Raw genomic sequence first — 13,374 nt, 5'->3', positions numbered from 1 at the left:
ACAAAGCACCATGGAGAGGTGAAGAAACTCAAAGGCTACCCAGTTAACTAATGGCAGAGTTAGGACTAGAGCCTGGGCTCCCTCCACCTTGATTGTGCCTCCTTTGGATTTAGACGGCCTCCCACACACAGAGGAAATATATATGCTGGAGTTCAAGTGTCTGTGCATCCACAGTCCTTTGGCATCTGCGGGCAAGCTAGAAGCCAAGCTATGATTCCTGCACCAGAAATTGAACATGTTCAGTAGGAAACATCTTCACATTGAGGCCATCATCCTCACAAACACCTCGTAGTTGACACGCCCGTCACGATCTGCATTGGCCTCCTTGATCATCTCATCCACCTCCTTGTCCGTCAGCTTCTCACCGAGGTTGGTTATGATTTGCCAGAGCTCCGCCACACTGATGTAGCCATTTCTGTCCTCGTTAAACACACGGAAGGCTTCCCGGATCTCCTCCTCACTGTCCATGTCCCTCATTTTCCTCACCATCATGGACAGGAATTCGGGGAAGTCAATTGTGCCACTGCCATCGATGTCCAACTCGCCGATCATGTCTTGCAGCTTGGCCTCAGTGGAGTTCTGCCCCAGTGACAGCATGATGCTCCCAGCTCACCGGCGGTGATGGTCCCTTCCCAATCCTTGTCAAAGAGTGAGAAGCCTTCTTCAAACTCTGTGATCTGCTCCTTGGTCAGCTGTGGGGAAGTCTCCTGTGACTCCCTTGCCCAGGGATGAAACAATGGCTTGGAGAGAGAGAGCGCAATTCACGGTTCACACTTTTCACTGGTGCACATTGAATCATGGAGAGAAATGAGACCATTCACACCCTCTTCATTATGTAAGTGCCGGATCCTGTCCAGGCAGGAACCAAGAAAGCTGGAACAGGACGTGTGCGTGCATGAGAGAAAGGCAAAGACTAGTGCTCACAACGCCAACGGTCAAAAATGGCTCAGGCCTTTCTCCTTAGCCATCGCTTACAGTAAAGCTCTGCCCCCTACACACTCAGTGGCTGTTGGAAGGCAGGACAGGGCCTGAACAGGATCCAGATTTCCCTCTGTCTGTATTCCAGCCTGGTCAGCTCAGCTTTCATTGACACCACATACACCCTTGCAAATGTAACGTTGACAGACCCCAGTCGTCGGCCGGTGGGACTGAACCTGGGAACCTCTGGAGCTAAATGCATGAGCCACCTGGCCCTTAGCTAAGGCTGTAGCAGACTCCTTCATCTCAATGTGGTCTCGGTGCCACTAGAGGGGACCAGGGCTGCCCAAGGGGGGGGCGAGTGGGGAACTTTGCCCCAGGCTCCAGGCCCCGCAGGGGTCCCCACAAGAGTTTTTCGGGGCCCCTGGAGCAAGGTCCTTCACTCGCTCCGGGGGCCCCAGAAAACTCTCACGGGGCGTGGGCCCCCAGAGCTTCTTTCGTGCCAGGTCTTTGGCGGCAATTCGGCATTGGGGGGATCCTTCTGCCCCGGGACCCACCGCCGAAGTGCCCCGAAACCGTGGCAGGGGGTCCTTCAGCTCCGGGACTCCCGCCGAAGTGCTGGGTCTTTGGCAGCAATTCAGCGTGCGAAGACCCCAGGCCCCCTGAATCCTCTGGGTGGCCGTGGAGGGGACATAGCACCACACTCAGGAGGTTTGTGTGTTACACCATCTCTTTGCTTTGAGAGGGAGCAGAGGGTTATTCTCACTGGGGCTGGAGCACTCAGAGTACCGTGGGACATGCCATTGCAAGGCCGATTGCCTTGGACAAGCACCGGCTTCACGAGGCAGTCAGGCACCGCTGTCTGCTACACCAAGCAGCTGGTGGGCATGGGGGCAGTCAGGCCAGGGAGTGGACAGTCAAGCCATGAAGGCAGATCCCTGTAAGGGAACAAAGCTGTACTGAGAGAGTCTTTGTTATTGTTGGCCAAGCTTGTGATGTCTAAGGGTTTGTCTACAGGGAGAGGTTATCCAGAATAAGGCAAGGTGTGAATGTAGCTCGACAGAGCTGTTCCCAGATAGCTCCCAGTGTGGCCAGTTTATTCCTCCCTAGCTATTCGGGTCAGTTCCCCTGACTTTCGCCCCATGGCATTTCACTGTCTGTCTGGACCATCGGACATGACACCTTTTGAACAATGCCTCCAATCAATTGCAAAATTTCAAGGACTGTCCTAGCCATCGGCGGGAGGAACCTTTTGGATTTGGGTGAACGTCGGGGGAAAGCAGGAAGGGAGAAATGGGGGACACATGGAGCCCCCAGGATCTGGTTAGCAGAGCCAGCAGCTTCAGCCACCTCTGTCATTGTCTAGATCAAAGAGCTAGTTAATGGTGGCCATTAACACCTTTCTACCCAGCAACATCCCATCTCAGCTCTGCCCATACACCCACTGGAGAGTCAAACGTTGGCATCCTGAAAGGAAAGAAAGAACACAAGAGGTGTGCACACAGAACCCCTGGCATGGGAAAAGAGCAGAGTAAGGGACCCTGGCATAGGGGGAAGGGGGATTGGGAGGGTAACGGGGGCCTAGCATGGCAGGGAATTGCTGTGTGTGTGTCATACAGAACTCCTGCAGAGGGGAGATAAGAGTGGGCCCTGATACAGGGTGGCAGGGGGAAATGTGGAGGCATGACAGGAAGACCTCATGGGGAGCATAGCCAGAAAGGGGAGAATGAGAGCACACAGAGGCAGAATGGGGTGGGAGAGGTCTGAGGAACAGGGGTAGAGGGGCTGCAGGAAGTCCCAAAAATAGAGAGGAATGAGAGGGAGCACCCAGGGGGTGGGGAATGCAGAGAGGCAAACAGCTCCTGGTGTGTGCAATGGGCTTGGCCAGCAGAAGCAACAAAGCATGCGACCCTCTAGTGATTATTATTATTAGTTCCTATTCGTGTTGTGGTAGCACACGGCAGCCTTACTGCACTAGGTGTTGTACAAGCCCAGGACACGGTGAATAGCAGCTGACTGGGTTTTTTGAGAAAACTGTGCTCCCTTTTCTCCTTACCCGTGTGCCAGCTCCCCGTCTGAGCTGTGCTACTCAGGCCTTTCTGCACAACGGACCAGGCAGCACCAAAGCCAACGTGTCCTCTTGGCCAGCACTGAAGAACAGATCCATACCCAGGCTTGGAGGTGTCTCTACACTGACATTCCCACAGGGTGCACCTCACTCCCATGCCACTGGCCGGCAAAGGCTCTGTGCAGTGGAGGGTCTCCATCTGAGTCCTCTGTGCAAGACATTTTGGATGCCAGCCCTTGGTCTGTTGCATTTCCCAGCATTCTCTCATCAGGATCTTAATTACATTGGTAATGTATTTTCCACCAAGACCTTCCTGGGTCTGAGGCTGATTTCATGAGATCCTTGAAAAATCCTTGCTAGCACTGACTGTGACGTGCCATGGACATTTTGTCTTTTGGGACTACTCCCGATCAGGCGGTCAGTTAGAGCGCAGCAGGCTGGTGCGCTGTGAATTTACACTCCAGCGTGCTGCACGCTGACTGTCAGTCCATACAGAAGACCCCTTAGTTTATATTCTATGGTCTGCTGCCTTCCCAAGCCAGGGGAGAACCCTGCTGCTCCAGCTCCCAGTGAAGTCAATGGGAATCATTTTAAGGACTTTAAAAGAAGCCGGACAGACATAAGTGATCTCTCTCCTGCCACCCATCTCCACCCTCTGACAAACAGAGATTAGGGACACCATTCCTTACCCAGCCTGGCTAATAGCCATTAATGGACTTAACCTCCATGAATTGATCCAGTTCTCTTTTAAACGTCGGTATAGTCCAGCCTTCACAACCTCCTCAGGCAAGGAGTTCCACAAGTTGACTGTGTGCTGCGTGAAGAAGAACTTCCTTTGATTTGTTTTAAACCTGCTGCCCATAATTTCATTTGGTGGCCCCTAGTTCTTGTATTATTCTCCACACCACTCAGGATTTTATAGACCTCTATCATATCCCTCCTTAGGCTTTAAGGTGAACTGGCCCAGTGGCCCACTACAAGGCTAGCTCAGTTCTTAAGTCCCACAATGCATAGACTCTGCGCCGGCCCTTTGCAGGGGCAAAATTTCATCCTGGAGGAATTGTAAAGCCTGCCTCCCACTGCATTCCTTCCCAGCCATCCCGTGCTGCTCAGTTCTGCCTCAGCACCTGGACCCACATGGACATCTGGCACCGTTCCACTCTGCCTCTGTCTCCCACATCCAGCTGCATAGGGTACCAGGGATTCGCCACACAGCCAGGCATGCTGCTACATTTTGCTTTTGTTGTTTGCCAGTTTCATGTTGTTTGAAGTCACTGGCTCCCTCTCGGGGCTGTTAAAAGGGTGAAGCCTTTGTGCATGGTTGTCTTTTTCCAGTTAGTTCTGCAGGGTGCCTGGGGGCCGTATTAATTGAAATGATCAGTATTGGTTTTATTTTGTCTTCCACAAGCAGGGAGGACAGGAGAAGATGAGCTGCTTGGAACATCTTGAGAAGGAATTGTTCTCACGATCAATTCCTCTCCCAGATCCGCTACTGACTAGTGTTTGCCCTTGTTAGTCTGTGGGGAGTGGTAATAATAATTAGAACAATAGTTTATTTCCGCTGAAGGTGTCAGCATGCTTTGGAAACAAGAATGAAGTTGCCCTAACCCTGCTGGTGAGGCTGTCTGCTATAATTAGCCTTCCCTTTCGGAGGGGGAAACCGAGGCACAGAACGAGTGAGGACCAGGTTTTCAAAAGTGTTCAGCCAGCATGCTGGGAGCTGAGCTCTTTGGAAAAATGGGCTCCAAGCGCAACCATGAGAACTTGAAAAGCTGCCCCTCAATGGCCGGTGCAAAGCCTCACAGGAAGTGTGTTAGACAGGCGGCACTGGAACTGTGCGTGCAGCAGGGCCCCTCCAGCTTGTACAGCTAGAAAGTGGCTTGTTTGGGCTAGGGCCGTGAGTCTCGCTTGGGCTGTGAGAGAGCCTGGACAAGCCCTTGGAAAGGCTGTGTTTGGTGTGGTGCCCCCTAGCTTGTACTAATAGCAACTGCATGCTTTACAGTTACGTTCAATGACTTCCAGTCCTCGCACTCTCAAAATTGCTCCAGAGCCCCTGTGTACAGCAGCCAGCACTTGAATTTGCATCTCCTGCCAGTGTCCTAACCACAAAACCGGATTAGCTGCAATCTGCCCTTTTCCTCCTAAGCAGTGCTTCTGGTATCCATCAGCGAAATGACACGAATGGGTCTTCACCAGAACAGCATCGCCATCAGGCTGTTCCCTCACCTTTGCCTGCTCCCTCCATGGGATCGTTTCAGCTTTCAGGCCTCAGGGATGGACAGGGGGAGCAGTAGACAGGATGGCTGCACTGTCAAACTGTGGAACTCCTTGCCAAAGGATGTTGTGAAGGCCAAGACTTTAACAGGGTGCAAAAAAGAACTAGATAAATTCATGGAGGGTAGGTCCATCAATGGCTATTAGCCAGGATGGGCAGGGAGGGTGTCCCTAGCCTCTGTTTGCCAGAAGCTGGGAATGAGCGACAGGGAAAGGATCACTTGATGATTACTTGTTCTGTTCATTCCATCTGAGGCACCTGGCATTGGCCACTGATACTGGGATAGATGGACCTTTGGTCTGACCCAGTATGGCTATTTTTATGATGTTATATTGATTTTAGTCCAAATTTTGACCCAATCCCACATGAATTCACATAAGCAAACAAGGGAAATGTGGTCTAGATTAAATTGCTGTAAGGTGGGTGCATAACCAGTTGAATGACCATACTCAATGACTAGTTATAAATGGTTTGCTGTCACACTCAGAGGACATACCTGCAAGGGTCTGGAGCTATGCAACATTTTCATTAATGACTTGTTTGCTAGAGAGGAGAGTAGGCTTCCAAAATTTGTGGATAACACCAAGCTGGGAGGGGTTGCCAGCCCTTTGGAGGACAGGCTTAGAATTCAAAATGACCGTGACAAATTGCAGACCTGGTCCGACTAGTGCAAAGTACCACATTTAGGAAGGAAAACATATGCACAAACACAATGTAGGGAATCACTGGCCACAGGGCCAGCACTTCCATTTAGGTGACCTAGGCGGTGGCCTAGGGCACCAGGATTTGGGAGGGCGGCATTTTGCGGCCCTTGGCGGCAATTCGGTGGCGGGGGGTCCTTCCGCGCTCCCGGTCTTCGACGGCAATTCTGCGGCAGGTCCTTCACTCGCTCCGGGACCCGCTGCTGAAGTGCCCCAAAGATCGGGGGGCGGAAGGACCCCCCCGTCGCTGAATTGCAGCGGACTGGGAGAGCGGACGGACCCCTGCCTAAGGCGCCAAAAACCCTGGCTCCGCTCCTGACTGGTTAGGCAGTACTACTGCTGAAAAGGATCTGGGGATTATAGCGGCTCCCTGACTGAATATGAGTCAACAACAGGACACAGTTTGGATAAAGACTAGTGTCATTTGGGGGCGTATTAACAGGCATATTGTATGTAAGACACAGGAGGTGATTGTCACCCTTTACTCAGCTCTAGCGAGGTCCAGCTGCAGTACTGTGTCCAGTTCTGGGCAGTGGTGCCAGAACAGAGGGAACAGGAAGCCATGGCCCTCCCTTTTTTTTTTAAAGTGGATGGGCCTGGCCCATCCACTTTTCACCCTGGGCTCTGCCCCCTGCCCCTCCTCTTTTCCCTGAGGCCCTTCACCCCAGCCAGGTCAGCAAGGCCCCAAGACCCCACCCCCCGGCTAGAGCCGGGTCAGGATAAGAGTTGCGTGAGCAGCGGACCCTCCGATTGTTCTGGGCGGGGGACCTGGGAGGAGGGGGACATGGGTCAGGGGCTGTTCTTGGGTCCCCCATCTCGGGAAGGTGGAAGGCTCCGGCTTCTGGCTTGGCTGGGGGGCTTTTTGGGGGGCGGGGAAAAGGAGGGTCGAGGAAGAGCCATGGAGGGACCAGGGCCCCTGGCCCACCACCTTTTGGGAAGGCTCTGCTGCCCCTGGTTCTGGGTGTCACACTTTAGGAAAAATGTGAACAAACTGGAGAGAGTCCAGGGGAGAGCGCCGAAAATGATAAACAGTTTAGCAAACCTGAGCTGTGAGGAAAGGCTAAAAAAATGGAGCATGTTTAGCCCTAAGAAAAAAGACTGAGGTGAGGCCTTGATAACAAATACGTGAAGGGTTCTTATAACGGGGAATTGTTCTCCGTGTCCACTCAAGGTAGGCCAAGACGAACTGGACTTAATCTGCAGCAAGGAAGCATTAGGTTAGATAGTAGGAAAAACTTTTGTAACTGCAAGGATAGTTAAGTTCTGGAACAGATGTCCAAAGGAGGCTGTGGAATCCCCATCATTGGAGGTGTTGAAGGACAGCCTGGTTGGACAAATACCTGTCAGGGATGGTCTAGGTTTACATGGTCCTGCCTCAGCACAAGTGGCTGGACTAGATGACCTCTCAAGGTCCCTTCCCACCTCACATTTCTATGATTCTGTGCCCTGAATTCCACCCTGTTAACTGGAACTGTGCACCAGCCTATTGTGAAGAACTCATCAAACCTTCCATCCCTGGTCTTCCTCCTTCTGTTTTATATAGGGTTGCTCCCAACCCAAACCCCCAGTTCTAAGGTGGGGATGGAACCTGGATGCCAACTCCAGAGCTGCATCTGGATTTCAAATGCCCTGAAGTTAGGGGATCTTTGGCATTTGGTTTGGTTCATTATGAAGAAAGGGGCCATTTGCCAAACACAGATATGGATTTTGAACCCCCTCAGTGTTTGCGGTGGGGGGAATCAGCCCATGGGGCATCGTTCAGCAGATGCATTGCTATCTAGCTAGACAGTGTGGAGGAGGTGAGCATACGAGCTCCTGGGATCTGAATCACTGTCGCCTTGCCCCATGTGTAGTCATTTGCATCAGCAAATCCTGCTTTGGTAGCATTTTACACCCACACTGAACTGGTAGAAATAAACAAGGCTCAGGCGAATCTGGCTCCTGGCTCCCAGCCCTGTGCACATTCCCTCAGGCCAAAGGGCCTGCCCCAAGCACTCTGGAACATTGGGCTGTTGGTAACCAAGCTCCAGCCTTGAAGTTTGCAGCTCGAGCCCATCCTTAGTACCATGCGATCGACGCTTTTTCTGGGTTCTAGATGAGAGGGGAGAAAAGGAAGCACTGAAAATTCTCTGGAAGCAAATAATCATCCTTTTATTTGAAAACAAAGCCACCACGTGGACTAGCAGAGGGGGAGCTTGCACCAGAAGCTGATCCTTTTGATAATGATCCGCTACAGAAAATGGAAGCAGCACAGACACCACAGAAGGAAATATTTTTCTGGGACAAGCCTGGCGATATACAGGAAAAAGGTGAACACAGTGGATTCTATCAGCACGTCAGTGCTGTTTGGCAGGTAATTAGCAGTACAGCAGCATTCCTGGTGTTCTCTGGGGATGAATTTCCAGGCCTCCATGGAGACCTATGTGCCGCTTACATCCCATTTTGCCTTATCGACCCCTCTCTGCAAACATTTACACGCCGGCTTAACTTTAATCACACGACTAGTCCCATTGACTAGCAAAGTCCTATTGTGAGTAAAGCCTGTGCATAATTGTTTGCAGGATCAGGGCCTGTGAGTTTAAGTGGGACCTGACTTATAAGCCTTTTTGGGGCGTTCTGCACATGGACTGTCACCCTAGATCATGAGATCCAAAGCCCAGGGAATCCCACTGTGACGTTCTCACCCTGGAACTGCAAAGTGGCCCCAGTTTGAACGGCCAACCCTGTAGCTGAACAAGACGCCCGTTTTGCAGTATTGCAGCTTTACGCTTCCCAGTATTGTGATAATCGTTTGAATGGATCACAGAGCAGTGCCACAACCGACATCTGTAGGGAACTGCAGCGTTGCCCAAATTGTACTCACAGTGCCAATGTAGCTATCTACTGCGTGCATCCTTAACTGCCAAATTTCCTGTTTCCTAAAAAGCAAATAACCCCCGAAAGAAAATGAGCATCTAACTCATTCGCCAATCATCTCCCCCTCCCTTAGGGTTTGCACCAGCAGGCATGAGACAGAGGCAGTGCCAGCAGTACAAAGATTTCTTTAAGGTGTATTCCCGTGCTGGCCACAAATTCCTCGGAGAAAAGTTCCATAGAAGGTCATGCAATCAGTCCTCATTCTGCAATTCAGGCGGCTGGCTTGGGGCTCAGCAACTCTTAGGGGAGTCCAAAAACTCGTCTTTGCTCATGTTCACCGGTGTCTAGCATCCAAATGCGAATGGAATCAGTTCTCCGCGTTTTACTCTTCTACCCGGCCCAGCAGAATCCACTTCTGTGCTGCACAAAGACAAACTCAGACAGACAGACACCAGCTACGATCCCAGTGAAACTCTCCTCAGGCCAGTGCCTGTGGGTGTGAACCCAACCCTCGCAACAGGTGGCCCAGAATTCTGCGGGGAGGAAGCTCCAGATCAAGACACAGATTTGTGGCTTGGTCCTTTTTTTAAAAACTAATCATGAGCAGACAGCCCCAGTCCTGCATCCATATCCATGCAAGTGAACCCTTGTGCTCGTATGGAACCGGTGGTGACTTCAGCAGGGTCCGGCCTCAGTGTGAGGCTCTGCTTGCATGGACCCAGAGGCAGAAGCAGGGTCTGGATCTGGCTTGAAAGGCTGTGCAAATTGCCAAGGACGTGATCCTGCAAAACCACAGCCCTGTTAAGGAATCCCTGCTCCTTGGGATAGTCACTGATGTTAACAGGAGTAAGGGCCAGAAAGATCTGGCTCCATTTGCTGACTGTCCTTGGACATGTGGGCTCCAATGCTAGATGCTGCCTAGTCTGAAGGAAACCTAATTATTGCAAGAGGCATAAACCAGATGTGTAACCAGAGATGCTAAATTTCAGATGAACCACAGGGCTTAGCTAACAAGCAGGGTAAGCCCCAGTCAGCCTTTAGAATAAAGTAATAGAATACAGGGGAAAAAACCAACCGAGCAGCAGAGACATGCATAGGCCTTGGGCAAGAGGGGAGGGACCACTGATAGGTAGGTTACAGTGAAAGGAAGCAAATGTATGAGTGAACACGGTACCAGGAAAGTCAGTTCTTCACTTCTCTGTCATCATCCGTACAAACTCCTCGTAGTTGACTTGCCCATCGCTGTTGCTGTCAGCCTCCCTGATCATCTCGTCCACCTCCTCGTCCGTCAGCTTCTCGCCGAGGTTGGTCATGACATGCCGGAGCTCCGCCGCACTGATGTAGCCGTTCTTGTCCCTGTCGAACACTCGGAAGGCTTCCCGGATCTCCTCCTCGCTGTCCGTGTCCCTCATCTTCCTCGCCATCATGGACAGGAATTCAGGGAAGTCCACTGTGCCGCTGCCGTCAGCGTCCAGCTCGCCAATCATGTCTTGCAGCTCGGCCTCGGTGGGGTTCTGCCCCAGCGACCGCATGACGGTCCCCAGCTCGCTGGTGGTGATGGTCCCGTCCCCATCCTTGTCAAAGAGCGAGAAGGCTTCTTTGAACTCCGCGATCTGCCCCTCCGTCAGCTGGTCAGCCATGCTGGTGCCTTCAGAGTATCCGCGTCACACAGCCTCCCTGCTCGCTGGAGCAATGCACGCTCGGCTCGCCTTGCCTCAGCATGTACAGGCAGCGCGTGGGCACAGGCAGGGAATGGCCTCCTGACGTGCGTTGTTCACTGTAAATCAGAACATCCACACCCTCTGCATCACCTGAGAGCCTGGAGCAGGCTTCCACGCCTGGGTGAAGTCACTGGGAGGGTCAAGCCCCCAACGCTGTAAGCTGGAGCCATGGCAGCCATGTCTGCAGGGGACAAGGGGTTAATAGAAGGGGCGGAGGTATCTACGGGGGGACATATTGATATTAGCATGGAGAATATCAGAGAGGGACCAAATATTTTCAATGATCCGTCTCTCTGTCTGGCCACCTGTCTCTCTCTCTCTCTCGCTGCATAGCGCCCCAGGACTCTGTCTCATCCTAGGGAAAGAGAATTTAGAGATGGCCCCTCTGTTGGCCAGGTGCCATCGGAAGATTTCATACTATGATCTAGACTGAAGAGCCACAACTGGGGAAATCAAGGAGGGTTCAGTGGCTCCCTCCTTCTTCCTCCTCCTTCAGGCTTAAGGCTCAGATTTCTGTGGGTCTGCACTAGACTCTGGCCTGCTCTGTATTGTAACGCCAGCCAGTAATTCATACTGCTGATTATACCCAGGGATACATGCACGTTGTCTACCTAGGGCACAGTTGTGGTCTCAGAGCGTTGTTGCTCCCAGCTGCAGTTGCTGTGGTAGGACTGGGAGTTAAGAGACCAGGGTTCTTTTCTCAGCTCTGCTGTGGATTGGCTCGGTGAGCTGCGGCAAGTCACATCGCTGCGCCGTGACTCAGTTTCCCTGCCTCTAAAAGGGGATTATGATGCTCTCTGGAGGAGAAGTGTTATCCAAGTAATATTATTAGTATGCTGCATAGCTCTTGTAGCTCTCCACGCCAGCCTGTGCATCCCACCAGGCGCAGCCCCTCAAATGGTATTTAGACACTTTAGTCCCATTGAAATCAGCGGTGCCTCAATCCCTTTGAAGATCTAAGCACAGAGGGGCCACAGCTGAGCCAAAAGAGAGGTCAATTTCTCTCCTCCTCCACCGCAGACTCTGGGCACTGCAGGTTGAGAGAGGACAAGCAGCGGGAATCATGGGATGTCAGCTGGTGGAGGGAACCATCTTCCATGGGTGGCAAATGCAAGGAGGAAAGCTCATTGACTCGAGCCCCGGAGAACGCCAGGCTTTACAATGGTTCTTCCCCAACTCAGCCCCGTGATCACTGGTCTTGCTCTTTGGACTGTAGGCAGCCAGATTCTGAACACGTGCCACCTGCCAATGGTGTGATGCCAATCTAAGAGCGAGTGGGTTTGTACAGCTCCAAGCACGAGGGGACCCCAGTCAGTGACCGTGGCTCCAAGGTGCTAACGCAGCGCAAATCAAAATTATAATGGAAAGTCCTGGTAGATTTCAGAGCTCCCAGGCGGTAACACCACGGTAGTTTCCTCACGCTGGCATGCAACTGTTGAATAAGCTGGCTGGAAGGGATAGCTTCTTGGGGCCTTTATGACATAAGTTTTAAAATGTTTTAAAAGGATCCCGACCCTTCACTGGCGTGATGGGGCCTGTTTCACTGAAATCCAGTTTGGATGAGAGAAGCTGTTAGCCCTTTGGGGTTCAGGTGCAAACCCTGGACTGCTGCCAAGAGGGATTCACACGAGGGGTTGGGATTTGACAATCCTACCTCCCCCCCGGGCTTGGTTTCAAACATTCACACACTGTGATGATGGACAGCTGGGAATTTCTGCCCTGATTTCTCTTCTGCCAAAGGGTCAGCTTCTCGTTTGGTCCAGGGCCCCTTTCCCCTGGCAGAGCTGCAAAGGGGTGCGAAGGTGAATGAGAATTAGGCCCTCTGATTTCAGACGAACACAATCAAGCCAAGCGGAGACTTGTCTGAAGGGGTGTAATACTAATGATCTCACAATCATTCAGTTACAGTTCCTGCTAATAATAATTAATGGACGGCCTGACCTAAAGTCCAATAGAGGCAGGGAAACTGAGAGACGGGGCGGCGACTTGAGCTGCCCGAGCTCACAATTAACCTGCAGCCATTCAGTTCAACCTCCTGCTAATGACAGTAACAGGTCTGGTCTAAAGGCGCAATACTGCGTCTTTTCACTGCCTTTCTAGTCCTCACTGCATCTTCGCAGGGTTCACCTAATGGTGATTCATGGCTCAGCAAATCCCAGGCCATAGGCATGCATCTGGAATTGCCTTGCCTCGCCCAAGTTTGATTTCAACGGGGCTCTGTTAAAAACATCTGAACAGCTACATCGATGTACCCTGCTCTAAGGAGCTTACACACTTCAGTCCCCAGTGCGCACTGTCTGGCATTGTTCAGCAGCCATACATTTATAGAAAGGAGGTAGCCGGGTTAGTCTGTATCCACAAAAACAACGAGGAGTCCGGTGGCACCTTAAAGACTAAGAGGTTTATTTGGGCCTAAGCTTTTGTGGGTAAAAAACCTCACTTCTTCAGATGCAACTTTTACAGAAAAGTGCCCATGACTGCAAGCCATTTTCAAAATCATGGGCCTGCTGCTGCTTTTGGCTCTTACTGGTTCAGAACGCAGTTTAACGCCCTCGATGGTGTCACTCCGGATTTACTCCAGCGAAAACGAGATCAGAGTCTCGTGCCAATTGTCGGCGCCACGCGCGAGCTGCTGAATCCAGCACGAACTGAAAGGAAAAGTTGGTCTTGTGCACTGAAAGAGACGGGCGAGAGGAACTGATTACAGCGACGTCCTGTTTGTAACTGACTCACCATTTCAAGAAACAGTGGGACGCCGAGAAATGAAACCACCGCATTTGGGAGCTGCCTGGAAGAGATCTTTCCAAAATGGGTTCAGTGTTAATGATCTTTTTG

At 51.8% G+C, this 13,374-nt stretch overlaps 1 protein-coding gene across 1 annotated transcript; it reads right to left on the bottom strand.

The window, feature by feature from the left end:
- Window positions 1-255: 255 nt before the first annotated feature.
- Window positions 256-10,458, bottom strand: CALML3 (calmodulin like 3). The gene is given in 3 exon segments (XM_030577081.1): window positions 256-602; window positions 605-773; window positions 10,033-10,458. Coding segments are annotated over 3 exon segments (942 nt in total).
- Between the last annotated feature and the right edge of the window lie 2,916 nt (window positions 10,459-13,374).

This window comes from Gopherus evgoodei, chromosome 1 (assembly GCF_007399415.2).
Source record: "Gopherus evgoodei ecotype Sinaloan lineage chromosome 1, rGopEvg1_v1.p, whole genome shotgun sequence".
Lineage (NCBI taxonomy): Eukaryota > Metazoa > Chordata > Testudines > Testudinidae > Gopherus > Gopherus evgoodei.
The sequence above is the reverse complement of the archived record's forward strand: the minus strand, read 5'-3'. Positions and strand labels throughout refer to the sequence as shown.